Genomic DNA, 23,789 nt, shown 5'->3' with positions numbered 1-23,789 from the left:
CCAGGCCTGCATGCTGTTATTTCCCCTTTTGCCGCTCCCTTAGGTGAGTGGCCCTCCCTCGGGAGGCTGAGCACTGCTCACGCTGGGCCCAGTGACTCCGGTGTCCTCCGAGAACATCCGGGCAACAGCCCCGCTGTCCCTGGTAGCTTCGACAAGTGTCCTGCCCCGCACTTATGCACCCCAGGGGTGCCCCCTGGGGCTCCTGAGCTCTCGGGCCCAGCCCCTGCCCCAGAATCAGAACTACAGACCCTCCCTGAGTGAGGACAACAGGGACCCAGGACCCCGAGAGGTCGGACAGTGACTCGAACAGGTCACTGGTGGTCACTTGATGGTAAAATTCTCTTTATTATCACAGTCATAAAACTTCATAAAATTTCTCAGAAAAGGGGCTGGAGCGATAGCCAGAGGGTAGGGCATTTGCCTTGCACATGGCCGACCTGGGTTTGATTCGTCCGTCCCTCTCGGGGAGCCCAGCAAGCTACTAAGAGTACCCGCCCACACGGCAGAGCCTGGCAAGCTACCCGTGGTGTGTTTGATATGCCAAATACAGTAACAACAAGTCTCACAATAGAGACGGTACTGGTGCCCGCTTGAGCAAGTCGATGAACAGTGCAACAGTGCTACAGTGCTTCCACGTAATTTCCTTTGGGTTTTGTTGTTGTCACTGAAGTTCTTGTTGTGGTTTTGTTTTTTTTTTTTTTGGCCACACCCCAAAAGAGTATGGTCCTGGCTCTGCACTCAACAATTGCTCCTGGCAGTGCTCAAGGACCATCTGGGGGGACAGGGATCGAACCCAGGTCACAGTCACGTGCAAGGCAAGCACCCTCCCTGCTGTACTATATCTCTGGCCCCTCCATGTGACACTTCTCACATGAACAGGAATTTCATGTGAGACCAGGAGTTGGTGTGAGATCAATCATGTAACAACTACAGAGTTTAGGGAAATCACATTACTGTCATTATTAAAGTTGTTCTCAGGAAATGAGAACTTTATAAAGGCAACTACTGTTCTGTAAGAACTTCCCTGGGATCTCTTAACTCGGAGAGACTGACCCCGCACCGTGCTCCTCTCAACTGCCAGCCATCATGGTAGAGGAAGCCCACACAAGAGACAAAGAAGCCAATGGGAATGTTTTCCCAGAAAATAATGTTTTCAAGCAATTTATTGTGTTGGAGAAAAAAATTATTTTCTAGAAACGCTTTTTCCCTTTGGTTTCAGAGGCCCCAAAAAATTCTTCTCAAACTCGGTACCATAGACTAATACAAAATACCGCTCATGAGCACAGGCAGACGAAGCCCCCTCTAACGCCCACACCCAGAGCTGGTGCGAGGTCCCCGGCAGCTAGAGGTGACTCAGATGGGGTCACCAGCAAGCTACGGCTGCTCAGGAAGAAGGAGCTGTTGTACCCCAGTTCCAGATCCCCAGTTGCAGAGAGACCAAGTCCGCACATGATAAAAAAGCAAAGGAACTTCATTACTAGTCCAGGCCAGCGCTAGTCAGAGCCAGGGTCCGAGTCTCATCCAATGCAGTGGAGTCTTGACAAGGACCCCGACTCCAAATCACAAGCGGTTTCTATAGGGTTCAGAGTCAAGAGGCAATTTCTATCCTGGTCTGTGTTTAGCGTCGGCCCTGTTACGACAGTGGTCAGCAATTAGGCAATGGTTAGCAACAGTTCCTAAGGAGGGGACAGGACCCTTCATGACCGGCCAGACCCAACTGCCCAATTCCTTATCTAGGTGAACTACTCAACTGGGAGTTTACCAGGAACTGCAAGTCCTGCCTTGGGGAGACAGAAGCTGAGGCCTGGCTGAGACTTGACGTTAGCTGCAGCTTGTCCTGGCATCAGTTTCGCCCTCAAAGAGTCCAAGTATGGGGTCTCCGAGCCCTGTAGCACGGTCCTGGAGACCCCAGTGTCCCCTCGCTGCTTCTGCTGGGCCTGGCCCTGCACAGGGGCCTCCGGTCATGGCTGCCTCCTGGGCCACTGGGCCACAGCAGCTCCCATGACCTCGCCAGACAGAGGGCAAAGGGTAGCGGGCAGTGCCCATCCCAGGAGGTACCCCTCACGGGCCATGCTGGGGGTCGAAGGGCTGGCTGGGCCGGCAACACCTGCCCAGAGACGGTGCCCAGCAGCGCGGGAGCCGGGCAGCCCTGGAGCAGGCCCTGAAGGCCATGGCCACTCAGGAGTGGTGTGGCTCCCGGGAGCTCTCGTGCCACTGGTCCAGCGGCCATGGACATGCGACCTCTCTCCTGATGCTCCCAACGTCAGCTGCCCATGTGCTCATCAGTGCTGGCCTGCGTCTGCCTCTGCCTGACCCTGAGAGCAGACTCACCGCCAGCCTTCCCAATGACACTGACTCCACTGTGGACACAGAAACGGGGACGGCTCAGCACAGGCCCAACACCCCCGTTAGAAATGAGGACAGAAACTGGGACAGTGGCACACGCTCGTTCACTTCTAACTGGCCCCAACCATCGTAGATGCTTCATTCACGCACACACACACACACACGCATACACACGCACACACGCACACACACATGCACACACACACACACGCACACACACATGCACACACGCACACACGCACACACACGCACATGCACACACACACGCACACGCACACACGCACGCACACGTACACACGCACGCACACACACAGAGTTTTCTCCAGTTTGCCCCTTAGCTGGGTTAGCCCCGTTCACTGTGTCCCCAGCTGCGACCGGCAGTGCCGTGGCTTGGCGTGGGACAAAGCCCCTCTGGCCTCACTGGCAGAGGGTGCCCAGTGCCAACTTGGCAGGCGCGTCTGTGTGCGGGGGTGGGTGGCCACTCCAGGACAGTGCCCAGCAGCTGCATGAGGGGCAAACGGGGCCGGGGGCCGGGGGAGTCCTGGAGACAGTGCTGAGTGCAGAGAACTTGGGTCTGTGGCAGGCAGGCAAGATGGTGTTTATTGTTTAATTGCAAATACGCCTACCACCCCCTCTGGAAAGGGATTTCCTGCTGGTTGTGCCCCATCCCCCCTCCGCCCACCACACCGCTAGTGGCAGACACAGGCGCAGATCCCTCCTTGCGACCGTATTTATCCGAGTGTGTGACTGCTGCGTGCCTGAGTTCTAAATCCCAACAGCTTGAGCACAGATGTGATGAGATTCATAGAAAATGACAAGGCGTCAGAAATGAAGGTTCCGGGACAGTATCTTCAGACGAATCTTCTCCTTGGGGAAGACGCGGCCAATTATAAATCAGTCTGCCCTGAGCCCCACGCAGCCTCGGGGCTCCCACCAGGAGAGCCCTTTAGGGTCAGGTGCTCCGCTCTCCCCGAGCTCAGCAGCACCTGGGTAGCCTGCACCAGCAGCCAGGGCCAGGCCAAGCCCTCCCCCGCCCAATACACACACACACACACACACACACACACACACATACACACACACATATACACGCGCACACACGCACGCACAAACACACACAGGCACACACACACAGGCACACATACACATGCACACGCACACACACAGGCACACATACACAGGCACACATACACACACGCACACACACACAGGCACACATACACACACGCATACACACACAGGCACACATACACATGCACACGCACACACACGCACACACACACAGACACACATACACACACACACATACACACACACACATACACACACACGCACACACAGGCACACATACACACACAGGCACACACACACAGGCACACATACACACACAGGCACACAGGCACACACACACGCACAACCCCTGTGTGACTCCCGCACATCCAGGGGCTTCCTGCAGCAACAAGGCCAGGAGCGGGGGCCTGGGCTGCCGGCGCCTTGCGGGTGGGCGAGCCCCACTGCTTCCTGCCCACGTGCCACCAGGGGCCAGACCTCGGTCACGTGATCCAGCAGGCGCACATGCAGATTTGCTGCCCAAGAGCAGCCTGCCCACACGTGCCGCTGACGTGTCCTGGGCACCAGGCAGAGCCCCTTCACCCCTGCAGACCCCGTGGAGAGGGCACAAGGCCGGCCCGGAACACGGTCGCTGAGCCCGCAGGGTGAGGCCTGAGCACTGCTGCCTGTCACCCAGTCACAAAGACTGAGCGTGGCACTGGGCTGAGCGGAGCCTGGCCGTCGGCAGGCTGCAGGGACAGTGGGGTTGTCACAGATCTGTCTGCAGCCACGGTCCCGGGCCTGGGCTCCCATGGGCGCGAGCTGATCAGCCTCCTCTGCAGCTGCTCTAGAAACCCCCACCACCGAAGGTGCTAGATTCGCAGCCCCTTGCCTGTGCTTTGTGGCCCTGTCTTCCTGTCCTGGGAGACTCGTCAGCCTTAGGAGTTGGAGCGCGAGACGAGGTCCCCTTGCTTCCTGTGTCCTTCTCTCTTTCTGCCTGCACTGGCTCTGCCCCGGGGCCTTGTTTCTCCCTCTGCTGCTCCCTTTCCTCCCCCCTGACTTTCGCCCCAAGATCTTTATCCCCAGGAAGCCGGGCAGGCTGCTGCGAGCACAGCCCGCCGACTGACAAGGCCGTGCCTCTGTCCCACTTGGCGGGGTGTGCCTTTGCTTCCTCCCAGGGTGCCCTTCAGGGTGCTGGTTGCTCAGAATCACCTGATTTCCAAGAGTTTGAAGGCTCGGGTTTGCGTCTCTACTTCAGTTCCGTTCCTGAGAACGTGCTCAGGATTCCGGCTTCTGAGGCCCAGAATCTGCCGGGGCACCTGTGTCTGGAGAGCCGAGAGCCTGAGTCCACGGGAGACTCTGACCCCGGCTGGGACGGCCCCTTCCCCAGACACCCCTGGAGCTGGGCAACAGTGTTTGTGGGAGTGAGCACGGGCCCCGTGCGGCCAGGGGCGGCATGCGGTCCCATGGCCAGAGCTATAGCTGTGCACATAAAACTGGAGCACAGCCCGAGAGACAGGGGCCAGCGGGGGGCCAGGGAGTGTCCTCTGGGCATCCTACACCACTGCCAGGGGCTCTTCCGACGTGAAAGGAGGCAAAGGAGGCAAGCACATGCACACACATGTCCACACACGTGCACATGCGCTCACACATGAGCGCACGTGAGCAGCCCCCGCTCCCATCCCAGCAATTAGCTTCCTCCACGCAGCTGCTCGGGGCCTGTGGAGGGCGAGGTCAGAATTTCAACTTGAGAAATAGTGCGGGTGCTCCTGGCGACAGCTGGGCCCGCCGCCCGCTCCCCGGCGGCCGCAGTTCCGAGTTGTGGCTGGCCCGGTCTTCAAACATCTCGGGGCAACCGGAACACGACAGGATGACAGATCGCCGTCTCGATGGATACTGACAAACAAATTAGAGCAAAGATGCTTTCCGTAGCGGAGCAGATGTGCGGGGCGCCGTCAGATGGAACCGCAATGAGGCTGTGCCCGGGCCCATCTGTGCCTCCCAGCACCGTCCCCGCTCCCCGTCTCCAGGTGCCCGTGCACAAACACAAAGGCAGCGTCCCTGGCGCGGGCGGCCGGCCTGCCGCCTGTCCAGGCTCACTGGGCGCAGGCAGAGGGGACCCTCCGGGCTTCACGAGCTCTTGCTGCAGCCAGACCCCTCCATGTGCCAGCCGGCCTCACCGCAACCCGCAGGAGGGCAGCGTCCGCAGACTGGGCTGTGGCGGAGAGGCCCAGGCCACTCTCCCAGAGCCCCCTGAGAGGGCGGACCCTCCTGCCTCCCGGCCGCTCCGAGCCCCGTGAGGCTGGGGACAGGCACGAGCAGTCCCTGCCCGGCCTCGTGGTGCCCTAAGGAGACCCTGGCCACCAACTCAGTGCCCAGGGGTGGGGAGCCAGGGGAGCCGGAGCCTGGGGCACTGTCGGCGGGGCACTGTCTCTGCCACAGCCTCCCGCCAGACCCCGCCCCCCGCGCCCCTCCCCCATCCCTTTGTCCCCTCACCCGTCCCTGTCACCGCCTCACACCCCACTCCTGGACTGTGGGGAGCTGTGGGCGGGAGGCCACACCGGAGCTGGCACGCTCAAAAGCCTCATGCCCTTGGGGTGACCAACCCCTCCTCCTCAGGCCCTCAGGGTCCGGGGTGCCAGAGAGGGGCAGCCCAGTGCACCCTTGCCACGCTCTTGCCCACGGCTGGCATTCACTCCTCACTCCGGGGGCCAGGACCCGGCACCCTGCGTTAAGGCTTCCCTCCCCTGGCGAGGAGCCGGGCCCACAGCAGCCGTCCGGAACCCTCCGGAACAAGCCCCTCCACGCAGACCGGCCACCGCCCACATGCTGACGAGATGGATGTGCAGCGTCACAGCCGGCCGACGGGGCTGATTGCCCCATTCCCCCCGACTGGACTCCGACAGCCCCGTCACACATCTGTGGGGTCCATCCCACGCCACAAGGCTGGCTCAGACCACGCCCGGGCAGGCTGCCGGGGGGGCAGGGGTGCCGCTGGGCGCCCTCAGAGCTGTGAACGCTGTTTGCTGCTAGGGGAGAGGGAGGCGGCTCTTAAATATCCTCCTTCACACTTAACCGTGCGCCCAAGGGTCCTGCCTAATTGCAGAATGTTTTCTCTTGTGCTTAAATTCCATGCCACAGATTATTAAAAATTGACTTTACAATATTTATTTTACTTATCTTCTCAAGCCAGACGAGGCTTAGCCCATAGATTTTGTGAATTATTAATTTTTAAAGGCAATTTGTGCTGCGTTTTACACTTGGATGGTGTCCAGAGAGACGCTGATTTCTAGCCCAGGACTTAGAAGAGTCACTTTGATTCATCTTTCAGGACTCCCGAGCTCCTGCCCAGACACGTGCTCTCTACCTGGGACGTCACAGAGCAAGGGGCACCATGGGCGTGAGGTGCGAGGGCGGTGACAGGCACCTTCCAGCAGCCTCTGGGACCGAGAGACAGGAGGAGGGTTCATCCCGCATCAGCAGCTCCCACCACCCGGCATAGCCTCCCCCTACCCTGCTCTGGGCTCACCTGGTGTAGCCCCCCCCACCGGCTCTGAACTCACCTGGTGTACCCCCCCACAGGTTCTGGGCTCACCTGGTGTAGCCCCCCCCACCAGCTCTGGGCTCACCTGATGTACCCCCCCACAGGTTCTGGGCTCACCTGGTGTAGCCCCCCCCACCAACTCTGGACTCACCTGGTGTAGCCCCCCCACCAGCTCTGGGCTCACCTGGTGTACCCCCCCACCGGCTCTGGGCTCACCTGGTGTAGCCCCCCCACCGGCTCTGAACTCACCTGGTGTAGCTCCCCCACCGGCTCTGGACTCACCTGGTGTACCCCCCCCAACCGGCTCTGGGCACACCTGGTGTAGCCCCCCCCCACCGGCTCTGAACTCACCTGGTGTAGCCCCCCACTGACTCTGGACTCACCTGGTGTAGCCCCCCCATACCCGCTCTAGGCTCACCTGGTGTAGCCCCCCTGCCCCCCTGGTCTGGGCTCATCTGGCTCGACCCCCACTGGCTGTGAATGTGAGGCTTCAGCCTCTGACACTGGTTCTGTATGGGCCAAAGGTGCCCCCTTCTGAGGGTTCAGAGCCCGCCTTTGACACCCCTCCCCCTGTGCTCCGTATTAGCGCCCTGCCAGGACCCGGGGGTGAGGGAGCCCAGGAAGGATGCTGTCGGGGAAGGGGCTGGACTTCTGCCCAGAGCAGAAGGGATAGAAAATCCAGGGGCAGGGAGAGCATGGTCTCGGTGTGTGTGTGTGTGTGTGTGTGTGTGTGTGTGTGTGTGTGTGTGATCATGTGTAATTGTGCTCATGTGCACATACGTGTGTGCACTGTGTTGTACTGTGAGTGCATGTATGTGTGTGCATTGTGTCACACAGGTGGTGTGTGTGTGTGTGTGTGTCGGTGTGCTCACTTGTCTGCCGCTATCCAGGCTGTCCCTCCTTGCGGTTTGCACCCAGGGGCCCAGCGTTGTGTCCTCAGTGTGGCCAGCTGATGGGCGCACTGGTCAAGGACCTGCCAGCCAGTCCCTCCCAGGGTGCACTGGGTTTGGTGGTTCGGGAGAGCCCTAGTGCAGGGACCCAGCTCCATGGCCCCTGTGCTGCAGCCCTGTCAGGGTTCGAGGAGATTGGGGGCCTGGCTGACGCAAGGAGCAGGCCAGGGCTCGTAGCACCCCAAGTCCCGCTGAGGCAGCCGTGAGCAAACGCTGCCCTGCCCCAGACAGGGCCGAGTGGGGGCTCCGACGGGGCCCGGGCGGAGGCGTTACTTCCTCCATGCCTGGTGCGGTGTCTCCTCACGCGGCTTCTGCCCTCGGTGGGGCAGCCAAGTCCCCCTCAGCTCTGTACTGTCTCGCCCCCTTTGCCAGGCTACGTTCCGTGTGCTCTGGCGACACCCTGTGCTCTCTGAGCCCGAGGGCACACTCTCTGAGCCGTGTGCATCCCGGGGCGCCCCCAGACGGCGCCCCCCAGGAAACAGCAGGAGCACCCCCCCCCCGGTGGCGGCTGCCCTACCAGCTGCCTTCAGGTGGTCCTGGGGGACTCTGCTCCCCGCAGGCCCAGGCCACTCCTCTGCCCCACGGCAGGAGCGAGAAGCAACGCCCCTGGGTTCTCGAGGTGACGTCACTGAGCCGTCCCACGGACATTCTCAGCCTCCGGGTTCAGGCTTCCCACCACCCAGCTGCCGCCCGGGGCAGAGCCCCCGCCCCCGCTCCTCGCAAGGCTTTGTGGCCTCTGCTCTGTCTGCGGGTGGCCAGGCCCCGCGCCCCGCCCGTCCACCTGCGACTTGTGGGAGGCGACTTGAACGTAGCACGTGTGCCCCATGTGAGACCAGAAGTGGGGGTTCTGGCCGAGTGCTTGCTCTGTCCGCGTGGCCGGGACCCACAGTCTCAGGACGCACCGAGCCTGCCTTCCGCTCGCTCACCTGCTGCGGTCCTGCTAGCCTGCCTCCTGCCAGAGCCTAGCGGGCACAGGCCGCTCCTCCTTGCACCCTGAGAAAAATGTCTCGGTGCTCCCCTGTGTTCCAGGGAACCCGCGAACAATGGTCCCCAGCCTGACGCTGACCCCGGGCAGCTAGTGGGTGTGGGCACTGGGATGCAGTGCTCACCTGGCAAACCCGGGAGGACACCTGTGGGAGCCTCAGAGCCCGGCCCGGAACCTTGCCCTGTGCAGGGCCGTGTGGGCAGCGCTGCCGCCTGGCCACGGGTGTCTGCCCGCAGCCCTGGCTACTGGGAAGCCCTGCCCCCTTCATACTGAGGGCCAGGCTAAACCGCTGAGCTGGACGCTGGCCGACCGCCTGCGGTGCCCCCGCCAGGTAGCAGCCAGGCCCCTCCCCGCAGCTAGCACACAGCTGTGGCTCCCCTGAGCACTGGCGAGGCTGCAGGAGCAGCCCAAGACTTGAGCCGAGGGAAGCAGCTGCGCGTCGGTCCCTGTGCACCCACGTGGTCTGTCTCACTCAGGGGGGGGGGGAGATGAGGTCTGGTGAGAAGGCCGGGGGCCGGCGGGCAGAGGCTAGGCCCTGAGGGAGTGGCCAGCCAGACCCCCAAAGCAGAGTGTAGGTGACCAGGAGGCACGGGGGGCTGCCCCGTCTCCTGTCCCCACGGGGCCGCCTAGTGAGGAGCCCGGGGAGCACCGCCCTGCCCTGAGGTGAGGCTCTCCCCCGGGCTGACTGGGCCGGGAGGAGTCTGCCTGCCTGTGTCACCCGCCTGCAGCTCCCGGGCTCTGCAGGGGACGCCCAGACCCCTCTGCGGCACCACACAGCAAGGACGTCAAGAACGGGCACTCTGGGGGGTCCGCCGTCGCCCCCGGGCCACAGGGCACGCGCAGCTCAGGACCCGCCTACCTGAGGTCCCAGGCCAGTCCCGACAGCACCCGGCATCGCCCCTCTCTCCACCTGCACCCAGCATCGCCCCTCTCTCCACCTGCACCCGGCACCGCCCCTCTCTCTGTGGGGGGCTGGGGCAGGAGGCAGCACCTCTGCCATTACAGGGCCCAGCCGCAGGGCGGGCCCCTCACTCGGCCTGAGCACCCCCGTCCGAGTCCCAGGAAAGCCCCCCTGGCCCAGCACCTCCCCAACCCTCACCCTTTCTCTGCCCAGACACCCACCGGGCACCTATCACGGCTCAGGAAGTTCCTTCCCCAGCACCTCAGGCCCAGTGTCCACTCTGTCCCCCAGAAGCCCCTCCCTGTGGCCCGGGGGCGCCTGCCCAGCTCTGCCAGCTCTGCCCACCTGCCCACACTGCGCATCACCTCCAGTGCGGGAGACGGGCCGGAGGACAGAGAGGCAAACGGGGAGAGAAGGGGAGCGGGTGCGGGGCTGGGCGCGGAGGGGAGGTGCTTGGGTTCGCAGGGGATGGCGGGTGGGGCCTGGGGGCGGCAGGGGCCACACCGCGGCTCCTCCAAGCGCTCCTGTTCTCTCTCCCACAGACCGGCTCGGCTCCCTGGCCACCTTCGTCTCGCCGTTCAAGCACCTCAGCCCCAGCGCCACGCACGCCGAGGACGAGGACAGCCTCAGTAAGTGTCCCGGGGCCTGAGCGCCCAGCCAGACCGCACGGACTCGGGAGCAGGGGACTCCACCCACCCTCACCAGGACCCCGACCCCACCGGGACCCAAGCCGCCAGGCCCTGTCCCCGTCCCCACCAGGACCCTGACCCCACCCGGACCTCATTTCCACCTGGACCCCACCCCTCACCCCCCTGCCCGCTGTCCCCACCGGGATGAAGGAAGGAGCACAGACACAAGCTTTGGGGCACAGTCGGAGCCAGCCCCTCTCCCCGCTCTGTAGACAAGGACAAAGGAGGGCCACAGGGCTGTGCCTGCTGGGCAGGGCCGTTCCTGGGCGTGGAGCCACCTGGAATGTGGGCAGGACTTAGAGCAGCTTTGGGAGGGGGCTGACACCCCCGAGGAGGCAGTCACCCCCCGGGGTGGGCACGGGAGAGAACTGTCCTCCTGGGGGGCACCAAACTGTGCTGGGAAGACGGAGCCTGGTGGAGGATGGCGCCTGCAGGGGTGGAGCCTGCGCGTGGCCGGGGGACGGGGGCTGGCGCTGGGCCTTCGTGGCTCAGAGCACAGGACTCTGGCTGCACCTAGCCGTCCTCTATGCCAGGACTCATCCAGTCACGGTGCTCCAGGCCCGCACCCTTTGTCAGCCCGTGTCAAAGATGACATGGTGCCTGTAAGATCCTGGCCCATACCCCAGACTCTGCGCAGCACAGTGCTCATGTGAGTGTTCATGCCATTTCAAAGGCCTTTGGAGCAGCAGAAGCTCCCGTTTCCTCTCAGAGCGTCGGTCGTCCCTTGTGTGTAGGCGGAAACTCGACATAGAAACCCTGTTTTCCTGCCCTGCTCAAACCTCTGCTGAGACTTTGGTCCCTCCCCATCACACTGACAACCCCCACATGTGCATACATGTGGGGATACAAACGTATGCATGTGTGTTTTTATGTGTGTGCATGTGTGTGGGTGTGCTTGTGCATATATGTGGGTTTGTATGTGTGTACATTCATATGGGTGTACAAATATGTGGGTATGCATGTGTGTGCTTACATGTGAGTGTGCATATATGTGCATATGTGTGGGTATGCATGTGTGTGCTTACATGTGAGTGTGCATGTATGTGCATATGTGTGGGTATGCATGTGTGTGCTTACATGTGAGTGTGCATGTATGTGCATATGTGTGGGTATGCATGTGTATGCTTACACATGAGTGTGCATATATGTGCATATGTGTGGGTAGGCATGTGTGTGCTTACACGTGAGTGTGCATACATGTGCATATTTGTGGGTAGGTAGGTGCATATGCCCATGCAGGTAGGCTGGCTTGGCCTCCCTCCTCCCTCAGAGGCACACTGGGGCACCCAGAGGTCAGCTGGCGCCCTGGGACAGCAGACCCCCCCCATCCCTGTCCTGACCGTCCATTCTCCCCTCCAGGTACGAGCAGCACGGAGGTGAAAGAGAACCGGAACGTGAACAGCCTGGCGTCCGGTGAGCGGGCCTGCGGAGGCGTGCCGGGGCTCAAGAGGAAGCGGCCGCTGGAGGAGGGCAACAGCGGGCACGTGTGCCAGCTGCAGCTGCTCTGGAGGCGGCTCTCGTGGTCCGTGGCGCCCAAGAACGCGCTGGTGCAGCTGCACGAGCTGCGGCCGGGGCTGCAGTACCGCACGGTGTCGCAGACGGGCCCTGTGCACGCGCCCGTCTTCGCGGTGGCCGTGGAGGTGAACGGGCTGACGTTCGAGGGCACGGGGCCCACCAAGAAGAAAGCCAAGATGCGGGCGGCAGAGCTGGCCCTCAAGTCCTTCGTGCAGTTCCCGAACGCCTGCCAGGCCCCGCTGGCGCTGGGCAGCCCCTGCCCCGACTTCACCTCCGACCAGGCCGACTTCCCGGACACGCTCTTCAAGGAATTCGAGCCCCCCGAGCCCGGCGGCCCCCTCCTGGCCCACCGCGCTGCGGCCCCCGAGCTGCTGCCCACGGCCTGCCCGCGGGGCCGGCTGCTGTGCCACACGCTGGACCTGCTGGGCCCCGTGCCGCCGGACAGGCCCCGGCCACCGGGCGCGGGCGCGGGCACGGGCGAGAGGAACCCTGTGGTGCTGCTGAGCCAGCTGCGCTCCGGCCTGCGCTACGTGTGCCTGTCGCAGACGGCCCCGCGGCAGCGGCCCCGCAGCTTCGTCATGGCCGTGTGCGTGGACGGGAGCACGTTCGAAGGCTCGGGCCGCAGCAAGAAGCTGGCCAGGGGCCAGGCAGCGCAGGCTGCCCTGCACGCCCTCTTCGACATCCGCCTGCCTGGCCCTGGCCCCTGCAGGAGCAGGGGCTGCTTCCTGCCGCAGGTGAGCTGGCATACGCAGACCCCGAGTGGCCCGGCTGAGGAGAGCGTTTCCAGCTGGGAGGGGGAGGGGTGGGGCGGCCTGGTGGGCGGGAAGGGGGCTGGACACCCACAGGAAGATGGGGTGCAGCGCGGGAGCGAGGAGGAGGGCCTGTCGGTTCTGCTTCATGGCAGCCCGGGAGGCCCCTTTGGCCTCGTCGCTCCCCTGGGCCCCGGGTCCTACGTGTCACGGGAGGCAGCAGCACCAGTGGCTCCTGCACCGTCAGGGTGGAGGGGCTGGTCCCTCCAGACTCTCCCTCCGCCCAGGGCTCAGGAGCACCGGGGTGGGCACCGTGCATGGAAGAGCTTCTCTAGACACGGGCTGGACGAAGCTAACTGGGTCCACAGTGGGACTGCGGTGCCACACGCTGGACCTGCTGGGCCCCGTGCCTCCGGGCAGGCCCCGGAACCTGCCTGGGCACGGGCACGGCGAGAGGAACCCCGGAGTGGTGCTGGGTCAGGAACGTGACACAGGACAGGACAGTGTTGGCAGGGGCAGGGCAGGGGCAGGGCAGGGGCAGGGCAGGGGCAGGGCTGGACAGGGCAGGACAGGACAGGGCAGGCCCAGAGCAGCTCCGTTAAGTCCCCATCCTTGTCACCTGCGCTTTGGATCCGAGAGAGCCCTATAAATGCTGTCCGTGTGCAGGCTCAGCTCGGTCTTCCTGTCTACACAGCAGGCTTTCCTCAGAGGCCTGCTCCTCTGCGCCCAGAGCAAGGTGCTCCCGGCCCCGCACCCAGGGCTCCAGAGCACAGCACCCCCAAACGGGCTATTTCCCCGCCACCAGCCCCAACACAAGGACCGGCTGGGCCCAGGGGGGTAGGATGCTGGAGCTTCCGGGGTCGAGAAGGGACCACGCACATCCACACTGAACATTGTCTGCAAAAGTGGCTCAGGGTGCACTGCAGGTGTAGACAGAGTGGCTCAGGGTGCACTGCAGGTGTAGACAAAGTGGCTCAGGGTGCACTGCAGGTGTAGACAGAGTAGCTCAGGGTGCACTGCAGGTGTAGACAGAGTGGCTCAGGATGCGGACATGGCAGGTGCAAACAGGGTAGCTCAGGCTGTAGAGGCCCAGGTGCAGACAGTGCTCGGGGGTGCAGACCTCATGCTTGGCGGGTGCTCACTCCCAAGAGCCTCGTGGCCGCTGGAGCAGAGAGGGGAGCCCCGGGATGCGCCCTGAATCCCCCTCGCTGCAGGAGACACCGGGAGGGGCCAAGCTAATGGCCGTGAACGGCGTTTTCAAGTTTCAGCATTTTCTAGCAGATCTGAATCAGAGCTCCAGACGTGACCCCATTTTCTGGGATGCGCCCCCAGAATTAGCTGCGGAATTAGCCAGGGCCTGGCTCCCTTCCCGAAGGCCCGCAGCCGCCCGGCAGGACGCTAATGGGCTGTTTGCACAGAGCCCTCCTTCCGCTCCTCAAGGTGACCCCAGCTGCCTGCGGCCTGCCTGGCCCACTGCCCCCCGCCCCCCCCCCCCCCCCGCTGTCCGGACACACAATTCTCCCTCATGGCCAGGACCCAGCGTCAACTGATGCTGCAAGGACCATCGCGGACAGACGCCGTCCCGAGGGAGGGCAGACTCACGGCCGCCCCCAGCCCAGAGAGATCCGAGTCCTCTGTGCCTTCCATGGGCTCAGCAGGCGACCCCCACTTGGCCCCAGCAGCTGAGGGGTGTCCTGTGGCCCAGGACAGAGCTGTGGTGGCCACCGGAGCCCCCTCGACTGCCCTCCCACACCCAGGTTTCTGCTGTTTGTCTTCTCTCGGAGGAGCTGCAGAGGCGACAGGAAGGGCAGAAAGTCCAGCCGAGGCCCAAACGGGAGTCGCTGAGGGGCTTGGCCACACTGCCTCCTGAGAGAGAAGGTGTTCCCCTCCCGGCGGGGAGGGCCTGAGGGGGGCTGGCTGGGGGCAGGGTGGGGTGCCGCACGTGGTCCTGCTACTTCGTGCAGGAGCTGCTGGGGGCTGGGGAGGGTGGGCAGGAGCTAGGCGGTGGGACAGCCCGCAGCTGACGAGCTGGCGGGGGAGCCTAGCGTCTTCGTGGGGTGCAGAGTCCCCCACAGAGCCTGGCGCTGGCCAGCCACGGGGCAGGGCAGAGGGAGAGAGCAGGAGAGGGGGGCTGCCCTACCTCCCCTCTGGCGGGGATCTGGAAGTGGGGACGCGACGGTGAAAAGTCTATCTGCAGAGATGTTGTGACCAAGTGCCAGGGCCAGAGTCGGAGCCCCCATGAGACAGTGAGACTCACAGCCAAGGCAGGCAAGCGTGGGCTAGTGAGCGGCCACTCCCAGCCTCTCCGGGCCACTGCACATGGGCACATGTCTGGGTCAGATGGCACATCCAGGCTGCTGGCGTGTCCAGGTCTGCTGGCATGTCTGGGTTCAATGGTGTGCCCTGCAAATGAGGGCACGCGTCTGGGTCTGATGCCATGCCCAGATCTGAGGGCGTGCCCCACAGGTGAGGGCATGTGTCTGGGTCTGGTGGCATGTCCAGGTCTGATGCCACGTCCAGTCTGAAGGCGTGCCCCTCGGGTGAGGGCACGTGTCTGGGTCTAATGCCAAGTCCAGGTCTGATGGTGTGCCCCACGGGTGAGGGCACGTGTCTGGGTCTGATGCCAAGTCCAGGTCTAATGCCACGTCCAGTCTGAGGGCGTGCCCCACAGGTGAGGGCACTCGTCTGGGTCTGGTGGTGGGTGCCTCAGCAGTTCTCTCCTCTTACAGACGCTCTTGGCTCAGGTGGGTGGAGGGTGGGTGCTCCCTCACTCGGACGTCCAGAACAGGAAGTAACATGCAGCTGTCAGCGAGTGTAAGTGCTGGTGTTAGGAAGGCCTGGATGAAGAACAGTGCCAGCAGATCCCACACCCCGAGACCAGTCAGGAGACTAGGGAGGTGAGCACAGGGCCTAACTGCTGCGTGGACTGGGGGTCATGGCGTGCCCCCAACTGACAGTTCAGAGAGTCCAAGCATTCCACTGATGCCAGCACCTCAGGCACAGTTCCCCCTGAAAGGACAGTCCTGCATGAACCCCCCCAGCCCCTGGGCTGCCTAGACATGAGGAGACGTGCACACATACACACCTGCACACACACACACCAAGGATTCCACCTCCCGTCTCTCTCCAGCTCAGCTGAGGGTAGAGGTGCCAGTCTCGGTGCCTTGAGAAACTCCACGACCTCAACAAGCACCTGACCTGTCCGCAGTCCCCATGCTCCTGTCTGCTGCTCCGCCCTAGGCTTGTGGGGATGAGGACAGGGCAGCTGACAGACCAGCCAGGAAGGGCAGCCCCTGCGGAGAGTCCGTGAAGAGCACCAGTAATTGACTGGATGTCCTGGAAGTAATTCTTTCAGCACAAAGGAAGGACGATAATGAACACCGCCTCACATGAGGCCCCTCGGGCTCCCGCGAACCCTGTGATCTTTCTGCAGAGAACTTCCGTGGTCTTCAGAGGGTGAGCAGGCTGTAGAAATGTCTTGTCCATGAGGAACACCTCATAACTCACCGGCAGCTGAACCTAAGTGGGTTGCAAAGGTTCCTGTCCCTGTGTAACAAGAAGAAATGCCTGCTCTCTCCCTGCCACCTTCTCGGGCTCACGCACCAGCCTGCGGAACCATTGCCTTCCTGCCACAAACTGAGGCATTTAGCACAAACAGGATGCTAGCCGGTGATTCAGAGAGATGCAAGAAACCGCCACACACAGCTCCAGGGCTCCTTGGAGCAGCACTAGGCAGCCAGTGTTTGGGAAACAGGGAGGAAGATGAACGTGACTGAATTCCTCAAGGGGTTCACAGGGCATGGTGGACAGAGGAAAGTGATCACACACGTGGGCGAGGGGTTATGGGCTGGGCCTCTCTGATCTCTGTGAGGACCATGTCAGAGGCATTCTAGAACCCGCCATTTGAAGAGCTCCTGCTTTTCAAGAATTGTTTTTGCAATGGATGGTGCTGAACTGATGGATTCCAAATACTAGAGCTTCTAAAAATGGGGGACACGTTTGGAAATCACTGGATTTTACAACCAAATTGTCTCTGAATAAGAGCTAATCATGTTTACATTTATTATGAAGATATATGGAAACATCCTTTGAATGGTCTTATTAGCCACAACAGCCAAATTCCAAGACCCATTTAGCATGATTCAAATCCCAATTCAGTGTGCAGGCTCAGACGGCAGTTTATTTGTGATGTAAACACACTTTGACTTGTGTGCACGCACTGAGCAGGGTAAACCACGCAATGAGCTAGTTGCAGAAACAATGAGATAATCAGGGTGCGCAGATTTTGTTGTGATGACTTTTGAAATCAAAGAACAGTGACTGAGTATTTCTTATTTAGGCAAGTTCTTACTGATTCTTATTTAAGACATGTAAAAAATGTTCTTTAATACTTAGGAAAGGGGCTGAAGCAATAGCACAGCGGGTAGGGCGTTTGCTTTGCACACAGCCGACCCGGGTTCGATTCCCAGCATCCCATATGGTCTCCTGAGCACCGCCAGGGGTAATTCCTGAGTGCAGAGCCAGGAATAAGCCCTGTGTGTTGCCGGGTGTGACCCAAAAAGAAAAAAAAATACTTAGGAAAAACACAGATGACTTTCACAATTTGTTCATAACTCAACTCACGGCTTGCAAACAGTCTAGTTGCAAAAAGACTGATTTTCTGCATCCATCCTTCCATCCACAGATTTGTCCATCTGCCCAACCATACATACATCTGCTCATTTATCCATCCATCCATACTTCTGCCTGGCCACATATCTATCCATCTATTCATCCATCTACCTACCCACCCTTCCATCCCTCCACCTAGCCATCCATCTAGCCACCCTCCCACTTAACCATCTTATTCACCAAGATATCCATCCATTTATCGACCATCTGTCCACCCACCTCTCCTCCTCCGACCCATATTTTCACCCACCCATTCACCCATCTACCTGCTAATGTGTCATGAGCAGTATTCTACGGAGACAACAAGCCAAGTGACAGACATACATGGAGGTAAATCACCTGCCCTGAGCTCTGTCTACAGTTGGTCACTGGGTTTCTCAGACTATGGCCCTACAACTCCCTGGAGACTATTTTCTCGGCCTCCTATTTAAAAACACAGATGCAAGGCATTCACCCTAGATTTACTGAATTGCAAGATTTTAATCTGCTTTTTAAACACTCCTCTGGTGATTCTTAAAACTTCAGCATCAAGCTCCTGGAAGAATTTTAACTGAGAACAAATCTTCACAGTACGGCTTATTGTGCTATTGCAAAGATGTGCTTCAAGTTTTGTGCTAGACAGAGGAAAAGGGCCAACTGCTCATCTGAGAAACAAAGACACCCGCAGGGCGACACCACACACACAATACACACACAAACTCATGCACGGACCACACACGAGCTCAAACACAAACTCACACACATGAGCTCACACACACACTACACAACAATCTCATGCACCACACCAGTTCATTCACCGCACAACAGTACCACATGCACACACTCACACTCCTGCAAACGTCTGAGTAGCAGAGGATGATCATTGTAACTACAAATACCAGTAACTGTGAAAATCATTCTTGTGAAGCAAAGCTTCAGATATACGGAACAAAGCCCCATGACCGGCTCTTGGGAGGGAAACCCAAAAGGCCCTCATGAAGGAGCCAGGTGCTCTGAGCATAGGCGGGACCACAGGCAGCCCCCACGGCCTGTCCCAAGCCTGGCTCCGGTTGGAGCAAACAGCTAGAGGGTCTGCATGGTGCATTCTCTTCCCAGATGCTTCTAAGACTCTAGAGAACCTGGTGTGCCCACATTCCTGTCAGGGGCCTATTCTCCCTTGGCATGAGACCAGCAGAGACTCGAGTCTGTGTCGTGAATGTGAGGCCCACCAGGGACTGGATCTGGGCCCGGGCGGGCTGAGTGGTCCGGGGAATCTGTGCCCACCAGACACCCAGGCCTCCCTGCAGCACAGTGCCCGGCCACGTGATGGCGCTTATCCTGCCCCAAGCCCCTGACACCGAACTGCTAAGCCCCGGCTGCAGTGCTGGCAAAGGGACAGAAGTGGACGGAGCACTTTTCCTCGGGAGGGCTGGGCTCTGAGCACAGGGAGCAGCAGGGCCAGAGGATCCCCTGGAAAGGCCCCGGCGGGGAGACTGCCAGGTCGACCAGCACACACTCAGGGACTTGCAGGGCTGGGCAGCCCCCCCAAATAAGGACCCATCCTGAGCAGCTCAGCTCCTGAGAAGCTGACACCTTCTCTGGGCAACAGGCTCCACGTACACCTGGGAGTGGGCGGGGAGAGGGCGTTTGAGAAGGTTCCAGAAGGCACTGGGAGCCGCAGACAAGCGGGACCCTCTGGCCTGCAGCAGGGGGCGGGAGGGTGATGGCGTGACCAGTGAGCACCCACACCCCCCCCCCCCAGCGCAAACACAGCACCAACTCCAAGGCCCACCCTGAACGCTCTGTCAAGATAGAAAAGACATGGCAGGCTTCGCTGGAATGTTCTTCCTTAACCAGCATCAAACACCGTTTGAGAAAAACACATACACACACTCTTGCTCTGACATGTGTGCACACACTCACACACCAACACACTTTTAAACATGCATACACTGACTCACACATGCACACTCACACATGCACACTCTCCGTCTTTGTCTCTGTCTCTCTGTCTCTCTCTCCCTGCCTCCCTCTCTCCTTTCCTCTCTCTCTGTCTCTGTCTCTCTGTCTCTGTCTGTCTTTCTCTCTCTGTCTCTCTGTCTCACTCTCTCTGTCTCTCTCTCTCTCTCTCTCTCTCACACACACACACACACACACACACACCTCTGCTGGTGACCAGCATTGCTGGCCTGGCCTGTTTCCCCCTTAACTTTGACCCCCCCCGCCCAGGGCCTCAAACCCAGGGCCCGTGTTCATGACCTTCCCAGCACCCCTCAGCTTGGAGCAGCCTGAGGCCCGGAGTAGATGTCCTCATCCCAGACCGGGACTCACCGAGAAAGGACCAGCCCCAGCCCATGGCCCAGACGTGCTGATTCCCAGTGGATGGATCCCAACTGGCTCAAGTCTCAAAAAGAAGTTGCCGTGTAGGCCTAAGAGGCAATATAAAAGTAGGGGATTTGCTTTGAATATGACCAGACTGGGTTCAATCCCAGCAACACGTATGGTCCTCCACGTCCCACCAGGAGTGATCCCTAATCACCACTGGTACAGCCCAAAACAACATGCAAAAAAAAAAAAAAAAAGAGTGCCCCATTTAGGTGGGGAGAAGAAGCCTCAAACTTATAAAAGTGACTCAGGGGTCAGAAATATAGTACAGGGGCTGGAGCAATAGCACAGCGGGTAGGGCGTTTGCTTTGCACGCAGCTGACCCGGGTTCGATTCCCAGCATCCCATATGGTCCCCCGAGCACCACCAGGAGTGATTCCTGAGTGCAAAGCCAGGAGTAACCCCTGTGCATCGCCAGGTGTGACCCAAAAAGCAAAAAACAAAAAAAGAAAAAAGAAAAAAAAGAAATATAGTATAGTGGAGTACAGGGGGTAGGACACCTACTTGGGCACAGGTGACCCAGCTTCTCTCCCTGGCATCCCATATGGTCTCCCGAGCACTGCTGGGAGTAATTCCTGAACTTAAATCAAGAATAACCCCAGAGCATTGCCGGTTGTCGCCCCAAAACAATAAATAAAAGCGATTTTTAATCCCATTCTTTTTATAGCAACCTTATTGGCATATAAAATTCTTCCTCTTTGAGTAGGCATTTCAGCGGTTCTGAGTGGGATCAGCTCACTGCTGATCTAGAACATTCCTTCCCCTTTCCCTGGGCCTGGCACCCACTCTCGGCCTCGAGGGGCGTGTCTGCTGTGGGTGTTTCCTGCAGGAGCCTTGGGCCCACCTCTCTGGGCACGGGCTCCTGCCCTGGGAGTGCTCTCCGCACTGCCTCCACTGACGACACTGGGTTGTCGTGTGTGTGGCCTTCACAACATTCCTCAGTGGCTCAGCACTGAGCAGCCCCACCTGGGGGACGGTCGGGGCGTCTCCGGCTTCTGCTCGGTGCTGCCCAGTGCCTGAGAGTGGATCATGACTTTAAGACACTGAGTGTCTTCTGAGCTGTCCCCGAGGTGTCTCCACATCCTCGTCCACGGATGCTGACCCTAGTCAGTGCCACCTGCCCCTCCCCAGAGCTGCCATCTGAAGCCTCAAAGGGGCTGACAGTGACTGTTTCCCATTGTGCCGTGGGTGTCTGTCTGTCTCCTCCAGGGAAACTGCCTTTCCCAGCATCTTTCCTTAGTGAGTGCAGAGTCCGGCACAGTGCTGGGTGCAGAATCGAGGCAGAGTCAGGGCAAAGTCGGAGGTCAGTGTTGGGGTGCAAAGTCAGGTGCGGTGTTAGGGCACAGAGCCAGGGAACGGTGTTGGGGTACAGAGTCAGGGAGCAGTGGGGGCGCAAAGTGGGTCTTCACCCACTGTGGGCACACAGCTGGCAGTGGGCTTTCTCTCGAAGGACAGTGGGAGCAGGGCACCTCCACCCAACCGAGGGTGAAATTAAGAAGTGCAAAGTTCACGCCCAGCTTAAAAAATTAAACTTTTAACAGTAATTGCTCCTGAACATTTGTGAGGGCCCCAATCCGACATAAAAGCTTTAATTTCTATGCAAAGCAGATAGGATGATTGAGTTATAATTAAAATGGTAATTATACCCTTAATGCTCCATATTTGACTTCTCAAAAAACATGTTCTGCTCCAAGAAAAGCTATTTAAAGATCAGAGGGAAATGTTTGAAAATGAATGTATTCAAGACATTCCAAATCTTTTAAAATCCAGTTATTGATTTTTACATGCTTTCAAGTAGAGTCTGAAACATTTTCTTCATTTATTTTGGTCGATGGAAATAATAAAAAATCATTGGAACGTGAAAAGCCTCAACGAAGGCAATATTCTGAGGTTGATATTTAAAATGATAAATATTGAGTGGGGGTTCCAGGAGGGGCCCCGGGCTGACCAGGCAGCTCTGAAGTCCCCGGGGGTGGGCAGGCAGGAGCGCTGTGGTGACCTCCTTTCTGGGCAGGAAAGCGGCACACAGCCGCCTTCATCCTTCATCGCTGCTTAGAACCAAGAGGAAATACCTGGAGCCATAAATCAAATGTCGGTAGGAAGTGCGTGGAGCCCATCAATACTGCATGATGTATGGCTTGCTGGGGGCTTGGGCAAGGCCCGGAACACTGGGCTGCGGGAGCCTCTCCCCACGGCCACCTTCACTGAGCAGGACTCGGTTCAGCCCGTGCACCCCTCCACACTTGCGGGGAGAGGAAGAGGAGACCCTGCAGGGGACTAGAGTCTGGAACATTCCATGAGGGAGGGTGGGGCAGCTGTCTGAGAGGAGCTTCCAGCTACTGGGACAACTGTGCCCCACCTCGTGCCCCAGACTGGGTACCTGAGTGTCTCCTGTGGGGAGCAGCCCTCACTTCTGTCCTTTATTTGTTGCCCTGGGGCCACCCCTGGCAGGGCTCAGGGCTTACTCCTGGCGTTTTTACTCAGGTGTCACTCCTGGCGAGTTCAAGGAGCCATATGGGGTGCTGGGGATCAAGCCTGAGTCAGTCACGTTCAAGGCAAACACCCTCCCCACTGCACTATCACCCCAGCCCTTCAGTTCTGTCCCAGCTAAAGGGCCTCAGAGCCACCATGAGGGCATGCCAAGGACCTCTGAGCAGATGTGGGGCCCACCCGTGGGCCCAGGAGAGCAGGGACGGGGGTTGTCGGCACCTGCCATGTTGAGTCTGCCCCTGTGGAGACCCCCTCACCTGCCTCCTGAGAGTCCTGGATGAAGGAGCAACAAGGGGCTGGGCCCCAGCACCCTCAGGTGGACCCAGTTTAGCAGGGGCTCTGGTGTCCAGGCCACAGAAGAGCCCACAGAAGATCCAGGGTGGCCAGCGGTTTCTAGAAGACTTAGCAGAGCCCTCAGGCCCTTGGTCAGAACCTTGACACCCACGGGCTGGTCACAGCTTTGCCTTCTTCATCGAGAGCCCACGCTAGAAACTGCCCGCAGAAAGTTCCAGATGACTGCTCTCCGGACAGAGAGGGTCTCAGAAGTACAACCAGGTAGCATGGGCCAGTTGGCTGGAGAAGTGAGCGGGGAAGCGACGTGAGGTCTGGGAGCTCCAGCAGGGCGTTCAGGAGCAGCAGCTGTGGGCACAGCCCACCCGGGGCGATTCCCACTCTCTTCCAGCGGGGAGTTCAGGAGCAGCAGCAGCAGCTGTGGGCACAGCCCACCGGGGCAATTCCCACTCTTCCAGCGCCTGTACGTCAGCATGTCTTTGCTCCCCCAGAAAACCGAGGCACTGCCATGGCAGCCCCGCAGGGATGCTCCTGTGGCCACACCTCCCAGAAACGGTGACACTCTACACCAGAAGCACCTCGTGGGGGAGCCCAAGGAGGGCAGTAGATGCCCAGATCCACACACAGATGGAAGATGGGAAGAGACACATTGACGCTTCCCGAGAAAATCAGAGTCGACACCGCTATCTTCTTCAGGGCCCAGGTGTCATGGCGCATGGGTCTTCTCGCTTCATAGTGCTGTTTACACAGAACAAACCCGACTTCTGGTTCAGAAACTTGAATTGGTGTTTGTCACTTTCCAGGGAAAACAGACCAATGGGCCAAAAAGATTGAAGCCAGGGTAGCAAAGGCAGATGCACCCACTCTCCGTCGCAGCATCACTCACGTGGCAAAGGTGTGAAAACAACTCAAACATCTGATCACGGGCTGGGCTGAGGGTACGGCAGGTAGGGCATTTGCCTTGCACGTGGTCGACCCGAGTTCGATTCCCAGCATCCCGCATGGTTCCCCAAGAACTGCCAGGAATAATTACTGAGTGCAGAGACAGGAGTAACCCTTGTGCATCGCCGGGTGTGACCCAAAAAGAAAAGAAAAAATGCCTGCTCAGGGATAAAGAAAATGTAGCCGTTATGGAGAGCCAGAGACCCCCAGGGACTGAGCCCAGCAGGGCCCACAGAGGGCACTGCAGCCAAATGCCCTTTCTCCCCAGGATACAAGGGCTAGTCCTGTCGAGATAAGGAGTG

General features: G+C 59.7%; 2 protein-coding genes across 3 annotated transcripts in view; both read left to right on the top strand.

The window, feature by feature from the left end:
- ADARB2 (adenosine deaminase RNA specific B2 (inactive)) overlaps nucleotides 1-23,789 on the top strand; it is a 134,118-nt gene that overhangs the window by 79,550 nt on the left and 30,779 nt on the right. For both annotated transcript variants that reach the window (XM_055137845.1, XM_055137847.1), the window contains exons 2-3: nucleotides 10,319-10,405; nucleotides 11,825-12,714. In XM_055137845.1, coding sequence (XP_054993820.1) covers nucleotides 10,319-10,405; nucleotides 11,825-12,714 — 977 coding nt within the window. The remainder of the gene's footprint in view (nucleotides 1-10,318; nucleotides 10,406-11,824; nucleotides 12,715-23,789) is intronic.
- Nucleotides 5,800-23,789, top strand: part of IDI1 (isopentenyl-diphosphate delta isomerase 1) — a 129,851-nt gene continuing 111,861 nt past the window's right edge. The window contains exon 1 of the mRNA XM_055137852.1: nucleotides 5,800-5,806. The gene's annotated coding sequence lies outside the window, so the exon portion shown is untranslated. The remainder of the gene's footprint in view (nucleotides 5,807-23,789) is intronic.

The sequence above is a fragment of the Sorex araneus genome, chromosome 5 (genome assembly GCF_027595985.1).
Source record: "Sorex araneus isolate mSorAra2 chromosome 5, mSorAra2.pri, whole genome shotgun sequence".
In the NCBI taxonomy this organism is placed as follows: Eukaryota; Metazoa; Chordata; class Mammalia; order Eulipotyphla; family Soricidae; genus Sorex; species Sorex araneus.
Note: the sequence above shows the minus strand (reverse complement) of the source record. Positions and strands in the feature narration are given on the sequence as shown.